The following is a 27314-nucleotide window of genomic DNA, read 5'->3' on the forward strand; positions in this document are numbered from 1 at the left end:
TATGGTTGTATAAGTAAGCTTACCATAACAGTAGATGTTCTAATAGAACCCTGTTGCAGTGGCTGCCCCTCCCTCTGGTGCTCTCATTTTGGATGTTTTCTTTTTGTGTTGCTAGGGTTTGGATGTGTAGACCCTTGTTTGTATAGCTCACCATTGAGTTTGTTTCCTTGCTTTGTGTTCTTATTGCTGCTGTCTCCCTTCTAGGCAGAAAAGCTCTGACTGTTTTGGCACTCTGTCTTTTTATTGTAGCTCATTGCCCTCCTGACAGAATGCACAGAAGGTGCCATTAAGCTTTGAAAGCTGAATAGTCAGTGGGGCAGAACACAAATAGCTTATTCTACTGCAACAGTGATGTATCAGAACATCTACTGCTGTGGTAGGTTTTCTTGTACAACTATACTCATTAATTAAGTATATTTTTGCATACCTTTGTTCTTATTGTGGTCTGTCTTTTACTGTCTTAGACTGGTTTGCCTATTATCTTCTCTGGGCATGCTCAGGGGATGGTTTCTGATCTGAGCATCTCTTACCCATTCTGTCTCTAAAGTGTGGAATACCTCAGGATTTGATTTTGAAATTTTTAATGCTTGCTGTCTTCATTCTGCCTCTCAGACATTTTATTAAAAGGAGAAGTTTGAATTGTCATTGTTATGCTGGTGAAACCTAACTTATGCCGCTTCTTTATTTGTTAGATGAAAAGTTGAAAAGTGAGTGTATGTTCCTTGGTGAGTGATTTGGAGGCCGTTAATCAGAGGCTATACTCTGTAATTAGCTGAACTTTGTGCTTGTGTGATTGATATGCTTTGCCACTGCTATCATTTATGTCTTAACAGTAAACTGGTATCGGTATCTGAGTGTTAAAGGAGCACTTTCAGAATTAAGACCCTGTTACAAATATGTATATGCATATGCATTTGTACACAACACTTTAGTAATGCATCTTTCAGCTAGAAATTGCATGAACATGTGCCCAATGTAATGGGTTCTAATCCATCCAATATAACTGTAGTACTTAGTCTAGTGTGAATTATATGTATTGTTTTGCTTGCTTGCTAATTAGCATTAGTAATTCTTTTTATTTGTATTCACTTGCTGCATTTGCCATTCTCTAAGTAACTTCAAGACCAAACAGTAATGGAAACCTTTAAAGGGTATACACTGATTGCATTATAGTACAGAATCTTGGTGTCATTCTCCATAATCGGTTGACATTTAGGGTCCAAATGCTTGCCATTACATCAATATGTTACCATTTGGAGAATAGTGGCAATAATAAGTACTTGGTACTTTCTGAAGATCTCTGTCATTGTACTTTCATTTCTTCTTGTCTTGATTGTTGCAGTGCTTTTCAGTTTTTACTGCCAGACACCAAGATGAATTGGAACTCACGCAGAACTCTTCTGCATGGCTGCTTATGGATACCTATTACTTAAGATTCTGGTGTTCATTTTCTTTTTCCTTTGATTTGGGTCAGTCATAGCTGAAATAGCTGATTGTGCCTTATAATCCACAATGTGCATTCAATCTTCTTCCTTCGATATACTAGCAATGACTAGTAGTTGACCTGGTGCACATGTCAGGATATCTGATTGTTCCTGATTTGCTTAGGCTCCTTGCCTCTTCATCCTACTGCATTAATGTCTTCAATTGGGTTTTTCTTTGCCTATTTTGAGTGTTTTGTCTCTGATCTGATATAATGGTAGCTCACTTAAGTAATCTTTAAGTAAATGAAAACAGGTAGTGAACATACTTGAGCAAACCACTATAAAATATGTAGTGTGAAAAGATTCAGAACAGTGAAAAAGTTTTACTAATACACTTAAAAATAAAACAGCTGTTGGAATAATGTTCCTATTTTCAAGTCATCGTCAAAACACAAAAATAGTTCTTATTTATACATTTGATATCCCCAGTTTTCATACAGTATTTGTCAGTCCAGTAAGCTTTAACCTTGCATTTATTACATAGCAGTTATATACAAAGAATTGGAACCTTCATTAAAAACCCATAGTGCTTGCTTCCTGACACTTCTTTAAAACAAAGTGCACTAAAAATAGTAATTAACATTCCAAGTGCTTGCTAATTTACACTTAGTGTCTTTTTATGGACTTTCTGAGACATCTGAGTTAGTTTGCACTGTTGTTGATCCTTGCCTTGTGATGATCAGCAAAACTTGAAATATGATCCTGTCAAAGTATCCCATAAAATGCTTGGATAAACATTTATTTATTAATTAGGTGAGCCCACTGGACACAAGTACCACTTTTTAGGGGTGAACTGGGAGCACTGTCTAAGTGAATTGCTCAGACTCTCACAATTGACTAATGAAAATTGAGGGACTCAAACCCAGGACCCCAGGATGAAGCTCATTAACAACTCATAGCCTTAATCCAGTGAGCTTATCTGACAAAACTTGAGTAAACTAATAACAGTATCCAGTTTCAAGATGAATAAAATGGCTTCCTAAGACTAATATAGTTGCATGTACTTCATTTGAGGCATGCAAAATGCCACAACTATGTTCATGAACTGTGTTATTATCACACCTAGTTTTGGTAAACATTTTCTTTAAGTTTGTAGCATCTCTGTGTAAAAATGCCAGTACATCTCTGCCACCATTTCTAACATATTCTTGTACTTATGCACGCTATCCCAGTTGTTAATTATAATCTGCTATATTTGTTTACTTGGCAAATTAAAAAGTGTAACCATTCTAATATTTGATCCCCACCATTAACCAGCCTAGCTGTATATTCTGCTTCTGCAGTTCTGTTTGTTTCCATTATCACCATGACACAATGCTGGGGCTATACTGTGTGATCTGATGTTGTCATTTTCACTCATTCCTCAAGATGGGTCTTGGATTCAACATGGCTGCTTCTTCCAGATCCTCAAATCCAAAAACTCTTGATCTCCTCCATTTAACCATAATGCCCTGCCAACCTAACATACCTCAGATCTTGTTTTCTGCCATATCATTACAGACATGGAGCATCTCACCCTTGACCTATTGGTGATTTTTCTAAGCTAAAATAGTGATTTCTTTTAAGTATTCTCTCTTAATAGGCTATCTGTTGGTTTTCTGTCACCTTCTTCCCATGTTCCAGTAACTTTCTTTCACTAGTTGTCTCCCTTAGCGACTTTTACCAAAAACTCAGCATGTCTGTCCAGTACCATTGTTGCTACTTTGCTTTTTCTTCTCTCTGTCCTGTCCCTACCCCTTTTAGGGTGTTCTTGTCAACCACTGTTGGCAGTCTTAGTTACCAGAGGGATTTCTAACTTTTTACAGTTGATTTTTTTTCTGTTGGACTTTCCTTTCATTAGGTTCAGTAGGATGCCTGATAAACCAATGGGCTTCAAGAAATGCATCACCTGTAGGCACAAAGTACAGTAAAGAGTCGATTATCCAAACTAATTGGGGCGTAGGGTAGGTTCATAGGTAGGTACTAGGCTATCGGCCCTGGGGCCTATACAAGCCCAGCCAAAAAGGTACTCTGGCTTTTCCCACCCAAGCAAATTATTTTCCTGTGCCACTGTCGAGCAGAGCCACAGAGGTGATCCCCAGGGTGAATTTCCTATTTCCCATCCAATCATCAAGATTTTTCTTGAAGAGTGCTAATGAGGAGCTTGATTTGATATAGATAGGTAGTTTATTCCAGAGTATGGGAAGTCTCTGGGACAGGAATCTATCCCTCCAGCATGTTCTGTTTATTGTGGTGACAAGGTTTAGGTCCCTAGAGTGTGTAGCTTGGAGGAATTGGGATTTCTTTAAGTGCAGCATGTCCAACAGCTCTGGGTTTGACATAGCTTTGTATGTTAGGCAGAGATCACCTCTGAGTAGGCGATATGTGACAGAGTAAAGATGGAGTTTTTTGAGACGGTCTGCGTAGGGCATCTGTTTGAGGCTGGTAATCCTCTTTGTGAGGTATTTCTGCGGCCTTTCCAGTTGTTGTAGATGTCTTCTGAGGTACATACCAAAAGGGGTGTTGTACTCTATAATGGGTCTAATGAGTGATGAGTAGAGGGGAACAATGACCTCTTTTTTTCTGGATGAGAAACCTTTTGTGATGAGGTGTGCCACGTAGAAGGATTTCCTGACTACTGTGGCTATGTGATTATCAAAGGCGAAATGACTGTCTACCTGTGTCCCAAGGTCTCTTATCACACTTTCGGTGTTAAGTATACTACCACCTATGTTGTAGTTCATGGGTAGAGTTTTTACAAAGGGGGATGAGAATGCACTTTTTGACATTGAGCTTGAGGCCATGGCTTTGACACCAGGCATCTGTCTCAGTGAGGCCCTTTTGTAGGATGTCCACATCGTTAGGAGTTTCGATTATGGCTCCTAGTTTGCAGTCATCTGCGAACTTCGTTAGCCAAAGACCTTCTGTGTTAGCCTGTACTTCAGAGAAGTAGATATCAAACAGGAGAGGACCCAGGACTGAACCCTGTGGTACTCCACTTGTCACTGGTCTGAAGTCAGATTTGGAGTCTGCTACTTTCACAGTGTGGGTTCTGTCAGTGAGCCAGTTGGCAACCCATCTTGTGACATAGGGATTAATACCTAGTTTAGTGAGTTTATCTATAATTCCAGAGTGGGGGATGGTGTCGAAACCCTTGGCAAGATCTAGATAGGCTGCGTGAACCACCTTACCCTTGTCTACGGCTTTGGTGACTGCTTCAAAGAAGTCTATCAGGTTTAGGAGACATGATCTGCCTTTTACAAACCCGAACTGGGTGGGATCCAGAGTTTGGAGATTACCAATTTCTTTGTTTATAAGTTCCATGATGATACGTTCCATAGCCTTGCAGACAAAGCTCATCAGGCTAATGGGGCGGTAGTTCCCGGGGTCCGTGGTGGCCTCCCCCCTTGTGGAGTGGGATAACCATTGCTGTGTGCCATTCAGCAGGCACAAAGCCTGACATGAGGCTATGACTTGAACATGGTACTTAGGTGGGGGTGCCAGTTCGTTCTGTAGTTTGTGTAGAACGCAGCCTGGGATGTTGTCTGGTCCCATGGATGCTGTGTTCTTGGCTTTGGAGAGTGTGGTTTTTACCTGTGCAGCCGTGATTACAGGAACTTTGCATTCTTCCGGTATAGAGATGGGCTCCTTGGGGGGTAAAGTTAGCACTGAACCTATCTGCCAGGATGTTGGCAATATCAGTTGGGTCTGTATATTTAGTGCCATTGTGCTGTAACTCAGAGCAGATCTGAGTGTTGCCATTGAGATTCTTGACATAACTATAGAATGCTTTGTGGTTGTATTTAGAATCAGTAACAATTTTGTTTTCATAACTAGCTTTGGAGGATTTTATCAGGGATCGCAGCTTCTTACTGAGGCTGACCAGGGAGTTCCTCCACTCGTGGTATTTTACTCTCTTTTGCAAGAGTTTCTTCCTTCTGTTGTACAGTTTGTTTATGGCAGGGGACCACCAGATTGGCTTCCTTTTTTTGGAGGATAGCTTCTTGGTTCTTTTTGGGATAGTACAATCCATGCACTCATGTAAGTCCTTATAAAGTGCAATTGTGTAGGATTCGGTAGTTGTAACTGTATTGTCCATCTACATGGGTGTCATGAAGTTCACCACTTCTGTCTTAAGAAGCATGAAGTTGGCTTTAGAGAAATTTTTTACCATGGTTTCCTTAATGGGGGGTGGAGGCAGGATGTGGATATGTAGAGTAATTAGCTTATGGTTGGATCGGACCAATGAGGCGTTGACTTCAGGTGTGGAACACCAGTCACACTCATATTGGTAATGACTAGATCTAGGATATTGTTGCCCCTGGTGGGGGTGTGGATAAGTTGATCCAGGGCATTGGAGTTTATGAATTCCAGAAAGTGTTGAGCGAAGGAGTTGGTACATGAGTAGTTTTCCCAGTTAATGGTGGGGTAGTTGAAATCGCCCATTATTAGGGTGTTTGGTTGAACCCTAATATTTTCCAGTACATCAAGAAAAGAGGACTGGGAATCCTGAGGCATGGTGGGTGATCTGTAGCAAGCTACAGTTTGGATTGCAGTTTTTGCCCAGAGTTAGTTGCACTTGGATAACCTCAGCTGCATTATGCTGAGCAACTAGCCTGGAGGTGTGGATATCCTTAATGAATATGGACACACCTCCGCCTTTGGTGTTCCGGTCCAGGTTACATGGCCGAAAAGTGTGGTATGAGTTATAGCCTGGTAGTGCAGGGGTGCTCTCTGGAGCCTTGAACCAAGTCTCAATCACTGCACTGATATCGATGTTCTCCATTTTAAGGAGTGCCTCGAGTGAGTGCATTTTGAGATTTAGACTTCTAGCATTGAGTAGCATCACCCTCAGTTTTTGCTTGCCTGTTCCTGTTACGGTGGTGAATTTGTCATTTGAACCTTGCCTGAAAAAGGCACTATAGGAGTGGCAAGAACCTTAGCCAGTATCTGGAATCCCAGGGGTGACAGGTGCAGGCCATCTCTGGCAAAGCATCGTGGTCTGTCGACCATGTCATCCCAGGCAGACAGATACTGGATCCCTTTAGAATGGCACCAGAAGCTTAGCCAATTGTTGAAGTCGATCATTTTGTCCTTGTACTGCGGCATCATTATGGGTGATGGCAGAATGCTACTCAGGGCTAGGGTCATACCTGCCTGGGCTACAAGATCGGAGAGCTCTTCCATGTCTCTTTTCATGTAGTCCAGGGAGGTACGTCTCAGGTCATTCACACCAACATGGATAATGACAGAGTCATATTTGTACTTGTTGTGGAGTGACCTGAGTGCGTGGGTTATGTGGCGGATCCTGGCACCCGACAGGCAGCTGACAGTAACCTTCTCCTTGTTTAGCCTGGTGAGTGGGACATCAGTGTGCCTGACTATAGAGTTGCCTATGACTAGTGTGTTAGGTACGTTGTTTTGCCTTATTGGCTGTGGTTGAGTGGCACACTGAGTCTGCGGGCTATGTGTCATTTGGGTTGTGTTGGGGGGTGGAGGTTGCTTGCATTTCTGCTTTGGAGGTCTCTGTTGCTTGAGCAGATTATTATTGAGAGCCTCCGCAAATGTTTTTGTGTTTCTATGTGTGGATTTTGGTGGTGTAGATTTAGTGAGACTATGTGATGAGTGTGGTGTGGTGCAAGTGTTTACCTTCTCCTCTTGACTCTCAAGTTCAGTCTTGATTGGAGAGAGCTTTACCTCCAGTTTGGCTAGATAGGTGCATCTCTCACAGGATGTAGTGTTTGGTGGTAGGAGGAGAGGATTGTCTGTGTACATGAGGCAATTTCTGCATTGCCCCAAGATGCCCAGATTCATCAGATAGACAGGAGAGAACACTGGGAGCTCACCCTTGGACATGCCTGAATAAAAAAACTATTTTCCTCTAGATAAGTGAGGAAAGTGAGTACAAGAGCTGTTTTTCTCTAAGCAAGTATAGGTAATGAGGAAGGCTGAGTGCTGTAGTAATTAGTAGGTTATTTAGTGCTTACAAGTTCTGAACAAGTGCTGATCACGAATAAGCAAATTCAAGCGCTAAAAGTAAGAATCTGTATCTGGACTAAACTAGTTACAGGAAAGGGGGGAAACAAGTGCAAATGTGGGCTTTTAAATCAGAAAATTGAGAGAGATGGAAAAACTGCCCAAACGGCCAATAACTACAATTTCTGGGCCAGAACCACTCCTTATGTGGTAGATAGTTACCTAGTGCTTATCACTCCCACTGATAAGCTAGAAGGCTTCCCTCCAACACAGAAAGCTTGTGGGGGCTCAGAAGCTTACATACAGTCCTGGATACAGCAAATCTGAATCTGGACTACACTAGTTACAGGAAAGTTTTTTTTTTTTTTAATATATGTGTATATATATATATATATATATATATATATATATATATATATATATATATATATATATAAAAGTAGCTAAAACAGCAGTTAAAACAATTCAAATGCAGTGCAAGCTAGCACACTTGAGTATGTAGCAATGTTAGACCAAACAGTTTAAAAAATGCAATTAAATTAAAAATGACTGAAAACAATGCAGAAGGAGTCTATTAGGTAGAATGAGGTAAAGAGATGGGACTGGAGGGAGTGTCCCAGATCAGATCTACAGTGGGGGCGGGCAACAGCAAAAACCTCCAAATTTAAACAACAACACAGGAATAGGGAGGGTGGGTATGGGAAAACCAACACATTCAGCAGAGATCTGAAAAACTATACAGTGAAGCAAAAATAACAGTGCACAACTCTGAAGTTAGCCAGCAATGATATAAAATTAGTCAAACAACAATTACCAGTACACAACTCTGAAGTGCCAGAAAAATATACTCCACTCTGTATAGTTTGGATGGTAGTGGTAGATGGTAGTCTGGGTAGTTTGGATAATCAAACGTATAAGGGCACACACTAGGGCAGCGCCGGTTAGGCAGGTTTAAACTATTCGGGCTACCTTAAGTCCACTCTTCAAATTTTCCCTTAAAACTACCTTCCTCGAACTATACTACTGATCTAATCAGCGTATCCTATAACTAAAAAGATCATCTCCACTTGACTCCAAGTAGACTATTCTCTATCTGTTAAACCTAGCACTTGCTCCTACAGTACTTATTACCTTGATACGGCACTCTTGTCATAGATAGTACCCCAAAAAGGTAACCCCCCATTTCTCGGTCACCCACATCCCCTGAATCTTTTTAAAGTTTTTGTCTATCCTTCTAGCATGTCGAGGGATCAGTTGCTAGTGTCCTCTCCTGCTCAGCTGGTGAACCTGGGAATACTGAGGCAATGTTACAATTGCCTCATGTACACAGACAACCCTCTCCTCCTCCCACAAAACACAAATACATGCGAGAGATGCAACTATACGGCCAAACTGGAGGCTGAGCTCTTCAACACAGGACTGGCAAGACCAGTCAGGAGGAGAAGGTTACCACACACACTATAGACCCAGTCTCACATAGCACCATTACAACCTCAAATCATACACATAAACACACAAAGACATACTCGAGGCTCTGATCAAAAATCTACCAAAACAGCAGAGGCCACCAAAGCAGACACCAAAACAACCACCACCTCAGAACACAACACCTGCAACACATAGACCTCACAGTCAGAGTGTCAAACAGTCACAGCCCTTAAGGCCAAACACAATGCCAGACACACTAGTCATTGGTGACTCCATAGTCAGACACACTGACGCCCCGCCACCAGACTGAGTAAGGAGAAGGTCACAGTAAGCTGCCTGTCGGGCGCTAGAATCCGCCACATAACGCAAGCACTCAGGTCTCTCAACAGCAAGTACAAATATGACTCAGTCATTGTCCACGCTGGTGTAAACGACCTGAGACATACCTCCTTGGACTACATGAAAAGAGACATTGAGGAGCTCTCTGATTATGTAGCCCAGACAGGTATGACCCTGACCTTGAGCAGTATCCTACCTTCACCAAGAGTGATGCCACAATACAGAGATAAGATGATCAGCTTTAACAATTGACTTAAACACTGGTGTCATTCAAAGGGGATCCAGTATCTGTCTGCCTGGGATGACATGCTGGACAAGCCACGCTGCTTCGCAAGGGACGGCTTGCACCTGTCACCCCTGGGATTCCGGATATTGGCAAAGGCTCTTGCCACCCCCATAGTGCCTTTTTTAGGCAAGGCTCAAATTCTAAACCTACCACCCTAGAACACAAAAAAGGAAAAAAACTAAGGGTAATGCTGCTCAATGCCAGAAGTCTAAATCTCAAAATGCACGCACTGGAGGCCCTTCTCAGTATGGAGAACATCGATGTCTGTGCTGTGACAGAAACCTGGTTCAAGGCTCCTGAGAGCACCCCAGCTATCAGGTTTTACCTCATATCATGCGTTGCCCCAAAATCCGGACAATACCAAGAAAGGGGGTATCCATATTCATCAAGGACACCCACACCTCAAGACTGGTGGCAACGCACGATGCATCGGAGACCATCCAGGTGCAATTAACCATAGGCAAAACTGCTCTGCAAATTGTAGCATGTTACAGGCCACCCTCACAAACTCAGGAACCTCACATGGCCTTCCTGAAAACACTAGAGGGGATAAATGTATCACCAAACACCATCATACTAGGTGACTTCAATTACCCTCATATAGACTGGGAACACTACTCAAGCCCAAACACCCTAGCCCAAAAGTTCCTGGAATTCATAAACTCAAATGCCATGGAACAAATAGTCACCATCCCCACAAGAGGAGATAACATACTTGATCTCATCATCACGAACATGGGAGCACAATGTTCAACACCGGAAGTATACCCCTCACTGGTGAGATCAGATCACAAACTAATCTCACTGGAGGTCCTCATCCCACCCCCACCTGAAATAAAAAAGACCACAGTAAAGAACTTCTCAAAAGCCGACATCACACTTCTAAAGACTAGTGTGGTCTCCTTTAAGGCCCCCGAGCATGGAAAACAGTACTCAAGCCGCTGAATCACTTACAAATACCTTCTACCAGCACCTGCAGGACTGCATGGATAAGGCAATCCCAAGCAAAACAAAGACTCTTTGTACCAAAGGCAAGCGTCCAGTCTGGTGGACCCCAGCCATAAACAAACTCTATAACAAAAGGAGGAAGCTACTACAAGATAGAGCAAAATCCTTAAAAGGTAAGACATCCTTGATCACTATAAGTAAAAAACTAAGAGCTCTCATAAAATCATCTAAAGCAAATTTCGAGAGAAAAATAGCTAAAGATTCAAAAGACAATCATAAGGCCTTCTTTAGCTATGTTAGAAACCTAGGAGGAAACTCCCAGATATGCTCAGAACTAGTTCAAAATGATGTGAAGATTACTGATCCTACAGACATTGCCAACATACTGGCTGACAGGTTCAGTGCAAACTTCTCCCCCCCCCCTCCCCCCCAAAAGGAGAGATATCTATACCAAACGATTGCAGCCCTCCAAACATCTCCAGTGCCCAAGTGAGAACTGCTCTCTCCAAAGCAAAAAACACAGCATCCATGGGACCTGATGGTGTCCCCGGCTGTGTGCTCCACATTAACTCAGTGAGGGATTAATCCCACAGCTAGGACAGCTGTTTAATCAAAGTCTTACCTCTGGATACGCACTCCAGGAGTGGCGACTGCAACTGTGGTCCCACTTCACAAAGGCGGTGCCTCCACCGACCCTGGAAATTACCGCCCATTAGCTTGACAAGCCTTATCTGCAAAGCCATGGAGAGGATCATAATGGACCTCATAAATAAAGACATAGGGAATTTGCAGACTTTGGATCCAACCCAGTTTGGCTTTGTCAAAGGCAGATCATGCCTTTTAAACTTGGTTGACTTCTTCGAAACAGTCACCAAAGCCATTGACGAGGAAAGGCAGTCCATACAGCCTACCTCGATCTGGCTAAGGCCTTCGATACAATACCCCACTCGGGTATCATTGAAAAACTCATCAGCTTAAAGGTTAACCCATACATCACAAGATGGGTTGCAAACTGGCTGAGTGACAGAACCCACAGGGTCAGAGTTGCTGGCGCCATGTCAGACTCAAAGCCTGTCACAAGTGGTGTCCCACAGGGCTCAGTCCTGGGCCCACTCTTGTTTGGCATCTACTTTTCCAAGTACAAGCAAACACAGGAGGGTTATGGCTGACAAAGTTTGCAGATGACTGCAAACTGGGCCATAGTAGAAAACACATCTGACACAGATATCCTTCAGAAGGGTCTCACAGAAACGGATAACTGGTGCCAGAGCCACGGCCTGAAGTTAAATGCCAAAAATGCATAGTCATACCCTTTGGGAAAAACAAGGTTACCCCTAGCTACCAAATAGGTGGCAATCCACTGAGCACAGAAGAAGTTATCAGGGACCTGGGGACCCAGGTTGATAGTAGTCTGTCATTCGACACCCATGTAGCTAAAGTAGTTAGGAAGACCTTCTACATTGCCCACCTTATCATGAAGGGATTCTCATCTAGATCAAGGGAGGTCATAGTCTCCCTTTACTCATCACTCATCAGACCAATGATTGAGTACAATGCCCCATTCGGGATGTATCTGACCCGACACTTGCAGCAGCTGGAGAGGCCACAAAAGTTCCTCACCAAAAGGATAAAGGGTCTCAAAATCTGTCCTATGCTGCCCGACTGAAAGAACTCCAGCTCTATTCAGTCGCTTACAGCTTGCTCAGAGGTGACCTTTGCCTAACATACAAGGCCATGTCAGACCCAGATTTGATGAATATGCTTCACCTCAAAAATCTAGATCCATCAGAGCCACAAGGGCGGAGACTTAAACCTCGACACGGCTATTAATAGGACGTGCTGGAGGGATAGATTCATCACCCAAAGACTCCCTATGCTGTGGAACAAAATCCCGGTACATGTGAGGCAGAGCACCTCGCTGACCTTGTTCAAGAGAAATCTTGACCAATGGATGGGAGATCGCAGATATACCCCAGGGATTACCTCAGTGTCACTGCTCGACAGAGGCACAGCAAAATAATGGGTATAGTTCCCCATACTAAAGGGGTGGCATAAGCCACAAAACGATGGGCTAGGCTTGTAAATGCCCTCGGGTAGATAGCCTAGTATGAACCTATGAACCTATAACTGAACCTGATAAAAAAACTTCTAAAAATGTTTTTGATAAATATTAAACAAGAAAAATACAACAAATTTACTGCAAGTACAAAACAGTAGAGTATATTATTGTAGTACAAGCTCAAAAAACATGCAAAAGTGAATCCATATAACATTTACATATTCAGACTTTGTGATTTGTCTTACCCAAAAACTTTGGAAGGCTGCGTTTTGATAATCAGCTCTCTACTGTACTTAATCCGGATGCTCGCAGGGAATGTATCTTCTACTTGATTGTACAATTAGCGCCAGCTTCAACTTCAGGACACTCACGGGCAGACGTAGCCAATTTGTTTGGAAGGGTCTCCTTCCTTCCCCTTCTTCCTGTATTTCAGCACCAACTTAAACTCCCTCAAAAAAAATCGGACAAAGCGAAGCCTGATTCAGCTCCCAAGGACAGTTTAGAAAGAGATTTCCAGATCATATGACTTCTTCTGCTCATTCTTCAGAGCCACATCCAAAAGTGTTTAAAACGTCTGATCCAGCCAATTCAGATCCTACTGCTCAAAAATCAAAATTGCCTCATATCCGATACCTTCTCGGTTCTCTTGTCCCCTTTTGCAGGAGTCTCCTCACAAGTGCTCTAAGTCACCATCCACTAGCTCCTCTCTCAGGTCTTCCAGGATTTTGTCCCAGGCTGAAGTGGATAGGATGCTGAGGAAATTCCTCAGAACTCAAATCCAGATGGGGATAATTCTGTCAGATCCATGAGCCTGCCCTTGACTTGTTCCCATATAGTTTCTCCGTCTCTGATCCAAACTGCTCTTTCACAGCCCCCAGATCCTTGGGGGGGGGGTCCTCATCGGATCCAAAAGACATTTCATTCTTTGACTACGGTTGCGTCCCTAAGCTGTCTAGCTCCAAGTATTTTGGACTCAGAGGACTCTCAGAGACAAAGCCTTAGTGCTGGTTCTGGGGACCAGAGTCAACTCTGAAGTTGTTGGAGCCATCCCTGTCCCTCAGAGCTTCAGCTTGCTCCTGATACTTTGGTTCCTTTGCCAGTTTTCCCCAGTAAATTCCAGACACCTCGTGCCTATTTTCTGTACCTCCTACTTGCAGTCATCCTTATTGGTAAAACCTCCTTTCTCCATTCTGCTGTTAGCTTAGTTCTTAGAATACATTATGCTACTTACAAATGTAATACCTGTATGGTTGTTGTTATTCTCCAAAAGGATCTGCATCCAAAATCCCACTCTCGCTTTATTTCTTGAACAGCCTGACTTTATCATCCCTTTGCATTTTGAATTCTAATATTTTTCTTGTATTGTGTATTTGAGCCTTAAATGTGTAGCTCCACCTTGTTCCATTGTAAGGATCAGCTTACCCACTTGTCCTCTTCCCATACCAGATAAATTCATTAAACTTTTAATTATTATGCACAACTTCTCCATTGGTTGATAAAAATATGCCTGACCTGTAGATTAAACTAAAGAGATTTTCACTACTTGTGTCTTACTATCCATGTCCTTAAACAAGAGCTTCCAGTTTCTCAGTTTTTGTTATCTTTTGTTTTATTTCTTCCCACATATCCTTATCTGCCATAACAGAAGCTTTTTAATCAGTGCTCCTAAATATTTCATCTTATTGTGTCCTCATAAATATGGATATTGTTGAAGCAATATATATGTGTGGGTATATAATTTAGGGTATAACCTTTGTTTTATCTTCATTGATTTTATATCCCAAAAAGACCTGAAACTGTTTTAAAATGTTCCACAACATGGAGATGTCTTTTTCAGGATTTATCAGGTACAAAATAATATCATCTCCAAATAAAGCCAACTTTTCTTGATTACCATACCAATTATATCCTGGTATTTTTGAGTCCCTTATTTTCTTTGCCATTTGCTCTAAATGTAAAGCAAATAACAAAGGGGAAGGAGGACATCCCTGCCTGGTTCCTCTGTTCAAACACAGCCTATCAAAGAGGAACCTTCCTACTTTAATTGTTGCCTCCAATCCTTTATATTCCTCCTACATAAACTTATTGTATAAGGGAGTGCAAATGCTTCCATTACTCATAAAATTACAGCTTACTCTGTTGAATGTTTTCTCTTCATCAAGACCCACCAACAGCAGCATTTTCTTACATTCTCCTTCCCTCTGGATTGTCATTGTTCTATTAATATTATCAAATGTTTGCTTCCCCTCCACAAAACCACATTGATCTATATGTATCAATTTTGTCAACACATTTGCCATTTTGTTAGCTAGTATAGACATAAACACTTTATAATCATGGTTAAAAATTGAAATGGGTCTGTATGAAGCTGGGTTTAATGGGTCTTTACCATCTCTAGGTAATGCAGTCACCAATTGGGTTAGTCTTTGTCCTGTACTGGACTGTATGGTGCTTGACAATGTACTGGCAATGATCTTATCTGATCAGTGAGGTTTTGACCATGGACTGAGAGCAGAAAGGGGATGTTTGCTGAGAAAACAGGGGTGGCTAACTTCACAGCACCCATACAATCAGAGAACAGCTGCATAACCGCCGAATCCTACACTAATGCCCTGGACGAACACGTACACAAATGCATGGATCTCTCCATACCCAATAGAACCAAGACGCTCTCCTCCAAATAAAGGAAGCCAGTCTGGTGGTCCCCTGCCATAAACAAACTCTACAACAGAAGGAGGAAACTGATGAGAAATAAGGTGAAGTCTCAAGACTGGAAAAACTCCCTTATCAGCTTCAACAAAAAGTTGAGATCCCTCATGTAATCCTCTAAAGCTAGCTATGAAAACAGAATTGAAGCAGATAATAAAGACAACCACAAGGCCTTCTATAGTTATGTAAAGAATCTCCACGGCAATACCCACACTTGCTCGGAGCTGTTGCACAATGGCACCTCCTATACCTAGCCAACAGATATTGCCAGTATACTGGCCGACAGATTCAGTGCCAACTTTACCCCCCTCTCCCCCACCAAAGGACCAATCACAATACCAGTAGATTGCCAGGCACCCAGTATTACTTGCTGCACAGGTTAAAACAGCACTGTCCAAGGCCAAGAATACAGCTTCTGTGGGACCTGACAATATCCTTGGCTGTGTTCTACATGAACTACAGAGTGAACTGGCACCTCACCTGTGTGCCCTGTTCAATCACAGCCTCACCTCAGGCTCTGTCCTTATTGAATGGCACACTGCTACAAGTCATCCCTCTCCACAAAGGAGGAGTGACTACAGACCCTGGGAACTAACGCCCTATTAGCCTGACAAGTCTGATATGCAAAGCTATGGGACGCATCATCATGGACCTAATAAACAAAGATGTAGGGAACCTCCAAACTCTGGATCCCACACAGTTTGGTTTTGTGAAGGGTAGATTATGCCTTCTCAACCTGGTCGATTTCTTTGAGTCAATCACCAGAGCTGTGGATGAAGGCAAGGTGGTTCATACAGTCTACCTTGATTTGGCCAAGGCCTTTGATACCATTCCCCACTCAGGAATCATAGAAAAACTCACTAAGCAAGGCATCAACCCCTTTTTCACTAGGTGGGTTGCAAACTAGCTCACAGATAGTATCCACAGTGTGAAAGTAGCTGACTCCAAGTCAGACTGTCACCCAGTCACGAGTGGATTCCCACAGGGTTTGGTCCTGAGTCCTCTCCTGTTTGGTATCTACTTCTCTGAAGTTCAGGCCAACACGAAGGGACTCTGGCTGACAACGTTCGTAGTCGATTGCAAGTTGGGAGCCATAATTAACTCCCCATGTGATGTTGACATCCTACAGAAAGGCCTCACTGAGACCAATGACTGGTGTCAGAACAGTGGCCTTTAAGCTCAATGCCAAAAAATGTGTCGTCATCCTCTTTGGGAAAAACCCGGTTCATATGAATAACCACATTGATGGTAGTCCACTGAACACAGAAAGCTTCGTAAGAGATCTGGGAACGCAGGTTGACAGCAACCTCTCGTTTGACCACCACATTGCCACTGTGGTCAGAAAGTCCTTCTATGGGGCACATCTCATTACTAAGGGTTTTGCATCCAGGAAGAATGAGATCATTGTCTCCGTCTACTCTTCCCTCATTAGGCCAATCATCGAGTACAATGCCCCATTTGACATGTACCTCACTAGACGCCTACAACAACTGGAGATGCCGCAAAAATACCTCACAAAGAGGAGCTTAGGCCTTAAACACTTGTCTTATATGGACAGACTCAAAAAAACTCCAACTATTCTCTGTCTCATATCGCCTACTTAGAGGCGATCTCTGCCTGACTTACAAAGCCTTGTCTGACCCAGCTCTGTTAGAAATGCTACATCTAAAGAAATCCCAATCCCTCCACACTACACACTCCAGAGACCTCAGCCTCATTACCACAATCAACAGAACAAGCTGGAGGGACAGGTGCATAACCCAGAGACTGCCCATGCTATGGAATAGACATCCCATACATGTCAAGCGGTGCGCCTCACTGACCCCCTTCTAGAGAAATCTTGATGAGTGGATGGGAAATAGAAAATTCACCCCGGGGATCACTCCAGTGGCTGTACTTGACAGAGGCTCTGGGAACTAAGCTCGGGTGGCACAATGCCAGTGTAATCCTATGGGCTAGGCTTGTAAAGGCTCCAGGGCCATTAGCCTAGTACACACCTATGAACCTATGAGTATAGTGGTGCCTTTATTGGAGGAGGGTACTGCTTGTTTGTGAGAGTTTCTGTTGTTACAGTCAAAGAAACATTGCACATATGTATTCATAGACATTTAGGTGTACAAGTTTATGGTAGTTAAAGCTCAGTAGAAAGATGATATTTGAGATGATGGAGAGGGATTTTATGTTCCATGATTTACAGATGTAAAAAGGATTTGATATAAAATCCAGTCCAGATTGTGAAGTGGCAAAGCTTTCAGTTGTTCCTGATTCTGGGTTAAGAAGGAACCCCCACATTGTGTCTTATTGAATTTTGTTTCTGTGTAGCCTACTTTGACTTTATTTGTGTTCATGCTATAGTTAGGACAGTAAGTTGCAGTACATACCAGTGTAGGATGGCATAGCTTGGACTTTCCCTTTAAGGATGAGCTTAGGCATATCATCCTACGTGCCCACCCTTTCTTGGCGAAGTCTTTGTTGTGGAGGACTCCCATGATTTAGTAGGGAATAATACAAAATGAAACAGGCCTTTACTGTGATCTAACCCCCAGCCCACTGCATCATGTCCAAACCAGGCCCTCAGGCTTTAGACATTGTTGTCTCTTGTGGCTCCACTGACTGTCTCTCTCAAGGGGGAGGACCACACTAGCCCAAAAGTCACAGTCCTGATTATGGTCTATGATAGTTAGTAGTAAGGGTGGCGGGATGGCCGTTGTCTGACCTCAGCTTGAAGAGTTTACCACAGGGGAAAACTGCTAACATTGTGAGTGGCAGCCATGTCTTAAAACACTTCACCCCCCCCCCCCAAAAAAAAAAAAAAAAAAAAAAAAAAGAGCTCCTTTTGGAGACTATGCCATCTTGGCAGATCTTTTACTAGATGCCAGGACTTTAATGTACAAATGTGTCATAGAGACTATCCTGCCTTCAGAATGAGACAAGGCTTCTTCTCTTGCCTTTTTTTAGTTCTGAAGAGGATGGAAAATGTCCATAATTTTGGACCAGCATCATTCAACAAGTGCACCTGTTCTGAATATGAAGTTCTGCATGGTGACTATCCATGGAGTTGTGCCTTTGCTGCGCAGTGCACATGGTTGATGTCACTGGACATGATATATGCCTACTGGCACATTATTGTCTGGTCTGGGTCTCTGCAGGAGATTCCTTTGGCTCATCTGTAGTCGGGGTCCACTTTCATTACAAAGTGTTGTTATTTGCTCTTTCTTCTGCATGCAGAATGTTTAGCAAGCTTTTTGCCATCATGGCAAAGACCTTGCAGATGGAACTTAGATAATATTCAGATACTTGGATAGTTGACTTCTAATTGCCCTGACAAATTACTTTCTCGGTAGTGTTACTGGTGTGGCCTTCAGGGATTCTTCATATAATGGAAAAAGTTTTGTTTCTGGGTTGCAATCAGGGCTGCTGATGACTTCTCACTTAAATTGCAGAGATTTCTTTTCTGCCTTCACTCCACCATTTTATGTAAGTCCATGACCTTATTGCAACATCCAGAGAATAATAAACAAAGCTTATCCAACTACAGAGGCTGTGATTTGAGGTTATCAAGTCCCTAAGAATACAAGAAAGTACTCCACTAGAAGCCAATGAAGTCTTCCTCTTTTGGGGTGACTTCCATCTCATCCTCGGGTCATAGTTCTTGAGTTAGAGCCCCTGCTCCTGCTGGACCCCTTAGCAAGGTTTTAGAAGTTGTTGATACTGTCAGGAAGTCTTACACATGTCATGCCTATTCTCCTAAGTGGAAGAGCTTCTCAATTTATGTGAAATGGAAACATATGGAAGAAACTCCCAACAAACTTTAATTGCTTCTAGGTTATTTTAACTTGCCACACACACACACACACACACACACACACACACACACACGCACGCATGCACAAATGTGCGCACACATATGCATATAAGTCTAAATTCGTTCATGATCATGATACAGTTTTCCACCATTTATACTTATCATGACCATCTGATGGGACAAGAGTGTTTTGCAATCTAGCTGGGCAAGCAGCCATAAAAAGGGGTTCTACATTTCTGTGTAGTTCTGAAGACCACTTCTTCTCCCTGAGACTTCCTGATTGACAGGCTTGCAAACCAGTCTTTGAGCTTGCAGGTTCAGTGGCTTTGAAACCCAGCTATTGGAAGACACTTTTCTTGGTGCCATCAGCATTCCCGAAGGTTACATCAGAATTGTCCTTGAACCAGTGCAGCCACCATATTTTCTTTCCAGAGCCAGAACCCATGGGGGAAAAAAACAGCTCTTTACATTTTGAATATGTACTGCCAGCTTAGGTTGTACCTGATGCAAACGTACAAAAATACTGAACAGTTTTCTTTTTCTTCAGAGAAAGAGAAACAGGCAGTTAAACTATCTCCAAGTGGATTGTCAGCTGTGTCATGCTTTACCAACTGGATGTGAACTACCCACTGGAAAATGCTATCAGTGTCCTCTTCAACTTAGGTGTTTCTGGTTTTAGTGTTAGTTTCAAAAATGTCTCTGTTGCAGACTTGGCAGACTTCTGTATCATGCTAGGTGATCGCCCACTCACATCTTCAACAAGCATTATTGCATGGACTGACTTTCAGGAGTGAGATGCCCTTTGACACTTCATTGTTATATAATTAAGCTCTTCAGCTCTGGCCTTCTAGCATTTTTTTAGTGTTACTTGGGCTTTTTTTTTTTCAGATGTCTGTTTCCCTGCCTGAGAAGGGATTGTTGTCACCACTGGCCTATCTTCGAGGAAACCTTCCTTAGTGAGTTCTTACTAACTTAACTTTCCTCTTGATATTACCTCCACCCCCACCCCCATATTTGGGCTACATTTAATACATATGAGAGCTTCACTAACAACTGAAATCAACCTTGTACAACTCTAACAACCATTTGGCATGAGTATATTACCAATGTGGATCCAGTCATTTCTGTAAACACCAGTGGCAAACATAAATGTATCCACTTGCTTTTAGAGACAACTTTGTTTTTGTTCTAAAAAAACTTATGACTGTCATTTATAGTTATCAATCATATCCACTTTCAAACTGTGAAATAACATGAATTACCTCAATATATGTTCATATTTCTAATTTTTCCTTTATTAACCACAAGTCATATATTTGTACATTATCCATGGCAACCATCTTGGTATTTACTGGATGTCCTTCTATTCCAGTGTTGTAGTATTCTACTTGTGGGTTTACCCTTTTTCCTCTCCAGTTCATCTGGCCAGGTTTCCAAAGATTTTCAGTCCCTCTTGGTGCATCGGATGTCTGACGTGGCCTCAGAACTTTTCATCCACCGGTCGTACACCAGGTGCTCCTGCTTCTCGCAAATGTCAGATCAAAAAAAGATTCGGTTAAGTACCCTGTTGCGGATTCTTTCAGTCCTTTGTTTATATATAAATATATATATATATATATATATATATATATATATATATATATATATATATAGAGTCTGTTCATGTCATCCGGTAAGGGTAAGGGCAAGTGCAAGTGTGGTCAGCAGATTCCCCACAACCAGTGTCTCTTTTGTTTAAGCAGGGAACACGACCACGAGAACTGCGCCATTTGCCGATCGTTTGCCCCTAAGACCTTACACCGCCATTTGCAGGCATTACATTTGTATTTAGAGAATCAGTGCTTGAAACAAATAGCGTTAGAATGGAGGCCGCATCTGATGCCCCGTCTGAACTGCCTAGGAAGAGGGCCAAGTCTTTGCGGCCTACTTCATCAGCTGCACCTGTTTCAGCCGTACCTCAGTCTGTAGCCAATGTCAGCTTGGCTGAGGATCTGGCATCCACCTGTGTAGATAAAGCGGGTACCTCTGAGGAAGCTGCACAATCTCTAGTGGACGACATGTCCACAGAGTATATACCAGCACCTGCCTTATACACCGGGGGGGAACCAGCATTCACTCTGGGCCCGGTGGACTCTGCCTCCACCATCCTGACACCTGACCCGAGGCTTATCGCTAGCCAGACACCAGTGTGGCCTTTAAAGAAAAAGCAGAAAACAAGACACCTTTCTCCGGCCTCTGAAAGCATGCCTGATTGGTAGGCCTTCAGCCTGTGCTTGTTCAATGTCTTTATGGCCCTTAGGCCTTCTGTTGAAGCCTCTGCCACTGCTCCTCCCCTCCTTAGTCCCAGGCATCTCATTCCTAAAAGGAGGTTACATCAGCCTGAAGAAGAGGAATTGTCTGATTTCTCTGAGGACTCTTTCATACTCCACCCAGATCTCATCCCTCCTAGGATATGGATCTCCTGAGGAGGGTTCCATTGAACCTGACTCCCCTGTAGAGGATCTAACCTTTGGGGAAACTATTAATAAGATGAAAGACCAGTTTAAGTGGCAATCCTCTGATATGACTGAAGTACAAAAGAGGTTTTATGACCTTATTCAAATGGACTCCCCCAGTCCTTCTGCCATGCTTCCTATTCAACCTGCATTCCTGGATGCATTTGCTCAGCCTCCAATGACCTGGATTCCCAACCTCCAGCCCCACGTAGAGCAGACAGACTCTATAAAATCCCTGAGATGGAGAAATTTCTCTTTAAGTGCCTTCCTGCTGATCCTGCCACTCTCTCCATCTCTACAACCCTGCACAGAACATTGTCTTCCAGGGTTGTAGGATCAGGACAGACCTCATGAAGGCCTTCCTTCCAGCAGAAGAGGTGGTATCCCTCTCACACCACCTTCTTGCTGCCCTACACTCAACAGAACTGACTGCAAGACAATTTCTGAGACTTCTAGATTACGTGGCAGCTACCATTCCCATGTTTCCCCCTAGCAAGGATGCACATGAGAAAATTTCAGTGGTACCTGCAGTCAGTGTGGACCCAGCACTCCCACCCTCTAGAGTTCAGGATCTCCCTGCTCCCCTGCTTACATCAGGAACTGAGATGGTGGGTGACTTAGGTAGCCCAGAACCCAGGACTCCCTCTCCCTCCCAGACCATGCACATAGATCCCTCAGATCTGGGCTGGGGAATACCTCTGGGAAAAAGGAAAGTACAAGGTTTGTGGACAGACAGACGCAAACGAGATCACATAAACGTCAGAGAAATGAGAGCCATCCTCCTTGCTCTACAGGCCTTCCAGCCCTACCTAGAGCAAGGCCCTCTAAAGATATTCACAGACAACACCACAGTCCTGTGGTATCTCAACAAGCAGGGAGGGACCAAGTCCTACTTTCTATGCAGACTAGCTCTGCGGGCGTGGGAACTGCCTACCACTCAGGGGATCACCCTTCAGGCAGCCTACATTCCATTCCTGCACAACTCCCAGGCAGATTATCTAAGCAGAACCATTTCAAACAACCACGAATAGATGCTGCAAAGAGATGTTTTCCTGAATATGGTCCACTGGTGGGGTATTCCACAAATAGACCTGTTTGCCTCCTCCATAATCAGGCAAATTCCTGGCTACTGCACCAGGACATCAGACCTCAAGGCATTAGCAACAGATGCCTTCTTGATAAACTGGAAAGGGAAATTCCTGTATACATTCACCCCTTCCCATTGATACAAAGGGCCCTGCTGAAAATTCAGCAGGACTCACCCAAAATCTTGCTGCTGACCCCCTACTGGCCAAGACAGCACTGGTTCCCCCTTCTTCTTCACCTGTCCAAGGGCAATCACCACAAGTTACCCCCTCAGTGGACCTGCACATACAGCACAAGGGGACTCAGATACACCCACAGTGGGAATTCATGCACCTCACCCTGTGGCTGATAAGATTCTGATCCCCTTCAGACACCCGTATAATGAGGACGTGCTCGCTGTCCTACAGGAGGCTAGGAAACTCAGCACAAGGAAATCCTATCTCTCAAAATGGAAAAGGCTTTTTCTCTGGTGTCACAAAACACAGTTGGACCCGCTGGAAAGCAGTATGCCTCTCTCATCAAGTCATACCTGTGTGAACTCATGCAGACAGGGTTATCTTACTCATCTCTGAAGGCACACTTGTCTGCTATCTCTGCCTGCCTTCCCCTGGATCCACCTCTTGCATCCAGACTCCCCTCCAGACTTTTCCTCAAAGGTTGAGACCACCCAGAAAACCATGTCCCCCTCCCTGGGACCTGAACTGTGTTCTAGAAAAACTCACTCTAGCCCCTTTTGAGCCAGCAGACAAGGCCTCCTTAAAATTCTGCACATGGAAAACTGTATTGCTAGTAGCTCTGACTTTGCCAGAAGGGTTTCAGAATTGCAAGCTCTTATGGCTACACCACCTTTGCTAATCTTCCACCTGGACAGGGTGACCCTCAGGACAAACCCCTCATTCATTCCCAAAGTAGTGAATGACCTATCCTTGAACCAGCCCATCCACCTGCCCACCTTCTTCTCAAATCCACAGGGGGATAGTGAGAGAGTGTTGCATTCCCTAGACGCCCACAGACAACTTAGGTTTTATCTACATAAAACCAAACCCTTTAGGAAATCAGACCAGCTGTTTGTCTCCTTCCACCTCAGGGCCTTGGGGAAAGCTGTGAGCAAGCAGACCATTTTGGTCTGGATCTCCTGGTCCATTTCCTTCTGCTACGTACACCATGGGACAAACTTGCAGGGCAATGTCAAGGCCCACTCCACCAGAGCAATGGCCTCTTCTGGAGCCTTCTTTAAAGGACTAGACACCAACTCCATACTTGAGGCAGCCACTTGGTCTGCAGTACACACTTTCACCAAGCACTGCAAACTGGACCATATCTCCAGAGCCAGGGTGGGATTTGCCAGGGCTATCCTTCACGGATTCCTGGAAACTTCATCTAGGCCACCTCCCAGTCCTCAGTGAGCCTTGGCATTCACCCACAAGTAGAATACTGCAACATTGGAATAGAAGGACATAGGAAAGTTGTGTAAAATCTTACCATAACCATAGATGTCCTTCTCTACCATGTTGCAGTATTCCTTTCTGCTCACCTTCCCCTCTTGTATGACTGCACTTGCTCTCCTGGACGATACTGGACAGGCTATGCCCTTATAGGACTGGCTCCAACTAGGGTTTTTACTATGTTCTGAGGGCTGGTGCATGCAGATGTCACTTTTATGGCCCACATTCCTGCAGCCATGTCAGACGTCCGATGCACCAAGAGGGACTGAAAATCTTTGGAAACGTAGCTGGACGAACTGGAGAGAAAGAAGGGTAAACCCACAAGTAGAATACTACAACATGGAAGAGAAGGACATCTATGGTTATGGTAAGATTTTACACAACTTTCAAGTCCTATAGATTTCCTTAGCTACAGGAAGCACTCTTCTTTCTGCCAAGTCATCCATAGCAGACAGACATGTTAGTGACAGAGCATCACAGCATAGTATCACTGCTTCACAAGTCAAGATTTCTAAAATTTGCAGAGCCTTTAGGTGCTGTTTTGATGCTGCTTTGTAGTGTACTTTGTCATCTTGTAAGACTTACTGCTGCATTGTCTTTGGTTTCTCATTCAGGATTGTTTGTGTGTGTAATGCATGGGCTGCCTAAGTGTAATTAAGGGTGAAGATGAACAGTAACATGTATAGTTATTAGAAATGCAGCTTAAAAGGTAGTATAGCATAATTATACCTCTTAACTGTCCAGATTTTAGCCTCATATTTTAAGTCTGTTCCTCATAAAATTTGTGGTTTTCTGGCAAAACACTGAGGATGACTGAAATTCACTACATAGTGACACACAATTTATTTTCAGACTTTATAGTCTTCAAAAATGCATGTTAACACATAACCTGTTACTGTAGCAACCTTCTAAGTTAGTAAGAGCAATATTTAAAATCTATCCCTATTTTTGGGTCTTTGACCCCCCCCCCACTGCCATTATTTTAGGGGTTCAGATTTCTTATTGTAAGAGGTTGAGCGGTATGAGCATAGTCCTTCATATGATGGGGCCACAAAGCTGGAGACCTGGATTCGATAACCACCTTGTCCCACTTGCACACTGTGTAACCTTGAGAAAGTCACTTCACTTTTTTTTGGGCTTCTTTTTGTCCCCTTTAAAATGAAAAAGTGATCATTTAGAATCACAGAGGATTCTACATGTCAAAACTAAAATAAAGAAGTAAATATTGTCTTGTCTTTTCTGCTTACAGAAGGAGAAGTTTCATACACATTTGGCAGTGTTGTATCTTGATGAAGTCTTACAGCTGAAAATGCGAAAGAGTTCTGAAGCGCTGAAGCTAATGCAGGCCAAGTTAAGAAGTCTGCTTCAACAGTCCAGCCTTTACAGGGTGCAGCTGTTGATAGGTAAGTTGCTAGATTTTCATTTTTAAGCATTCAGGTTTGCTGGCTAATGCAGTGATCAAAACTAAACAAGTTTTTTTTTGACAGGCTAACAAAAGGTCATTTGTTTAACACTCCTAACTCAGAACATATTTGTGTTATGTAGTTTAGTAGTTTACAGAGTGTAACGATGTGGATTATTTTTAGTATTCCTTAAGAACTTGGCAATATTAGATTGAAGTAATGTGTGGTGTTTGTTTTCAAACTAGTAAAAATAGTGATACAGCCAATATATGGACAGGTTTATTGATGTCTCAATGTCTGATGGCAACAAAGTTATTTATTTTCCTCAAAAATCTGCTTTAACGTTAAGACAGGCTGAAGAAGATGAGAAAAAAAGGTCACTTCACTGTTTTTTTTTTTTTTCAAACACCTTTACTGAATTATCACATTTGACATAGGCAAATTTACATTCATATAAAAGTAATCAAACTATATTAACATAAAAATTATACTTCACAAATATTGCTATATATCATATAACCTAAGCAGTATTACATAGTTATTCATTTCTTGCTTTTTTTTTAAACAGGGAATATCTTCATTAAACCTTCACTTACTACATAGGCAGTAATACATTTATATAAATGAAAATAAACCATACCAACACAATCCTAGTCACAAGCATTTTATATCACAAATCGTACACACTCTCAGCTGCAAACGTTACACATCACTTATAATCTACCCAATCTTTCTCAGTCAAACATTACGTAGTTCACTTAAGTCCTGCTGCCTTTTAGGCCTCATTCCTCCCTTGTATGCATTGTTCCCACAATTCCCATTTTTTACTATGTAGTTTGCTCCTACCCTTTTCTAAAGATCTCAATTCCAGTTGTCTTATCTCTGTTACTATACTCACTACTTCCAGTATGGTTGTTTAGATTTTGACTTCAAATTTCTAGTAGTTGCTTTTTTGGCAGCCACCATTATTAGACACACAAAGGCTTTACCATGTCTAGGCAATTCTGATTCTTTGTCATAGCTCCGAAAATTCATCTCCCTCGTTAGACCAATCCGCCCACCCATCATCTCCAGCAGTGCATCCCACAGAGAATCCTTAAATTTCGCAACTCTCTGCAATCTCAGAAAATATGATGCCAATTACCTGTTTCTTCCCCTTCACACTTCCAACATTTACTGTCTACCTGAGGAAAAATTATGTGGGGTCTACTTGGGGTATAACAATATCTATGTAAACATTTCCAGGCAAAAATCTTAAATCTTCTAGATTTTATTGCATATTTGGGAGACATACATATATCTTCCCATTGTTTCTTTGTGAATTGTTTATCCAATCTCTCTTCTCAATCCTTTCTAACCTCCACTGATTGATTTTTATAGTTATTTTGCAGTATTTTATATGCTGTACTAATTATTTCTTTTTTAATAGCAGGACCCCACCCCCCCACCGCAGTTTCTTTCTCTTTGCCTATACTCTGATATCAATCCCTGACATCTTCCCTTCTGTCATCTTTCCCTATCTAGTTATTTGCTTCCAATACCTTGGATCCTTTGCCAGTTTTCTCCAATAAGTTCTGCCCCCCTCTTGCCTATTGTCTGTATCCCTAATTGCAGTCATCCCTAGCAGCAGAATGTCCTTTCTCCATTCCTGTGTTGTTTAGTTCTTAGAATACTTTCTGTTACTTTATGGATACCATATTCTGCATGATTATTGTTGATCTCCTTAAAGACCTGCATCCAAAATCCCACTCTCTCCTTGTTTCTAGAGCTTCCCCTGTGTTTCATCATCATCTCTTTCCACTTTGAATTATAGTCTTCTGCTCATGCTATGTATAGAAATCTTAACTGTGTAGCTCTGAAATACCCCTTCAG

General features: G+C 42.7%; 1 protein-coding gene across 1 annotated transcript in view; it reads left to right on the plus strand.

Annotated features, from left to right (window-relative positions):
* TGFBRAP1 (transforming growth factor beta receptor associated protein 1) overlaps positions 1-27314 on the plus strand; it is a 1222189-nt gene that overhangs the window by 921869 nt on the left and 273006 nt on the right. Inside the window, exon 9 of the mRNA XM_044070999.1 lies at positions 25289-25442. Coding sequence (XP_043926934.1) covers positions 25289-25442 — 154 coding nt within the window. The remainder of the gene's footprint in view (positions 1-25288; positions 25443-27314) is intronic.

The sequence above is a fragment of the Protopterus annectens genome, chromosome 5.part0 (genome assembly GCF_019279795.1).
Source record: "Protopterus annectens isolate FY-2018-M chromosome 5.part0, PAN1.0, whole genome shotgun sequence".
Taxonomy (NCBI): domain Eukaryota; kingdom Metazoa; phylum Chordata; order Ceratodontiformes; family Protopteridae; genus Protopterus; species Protopterus annectens.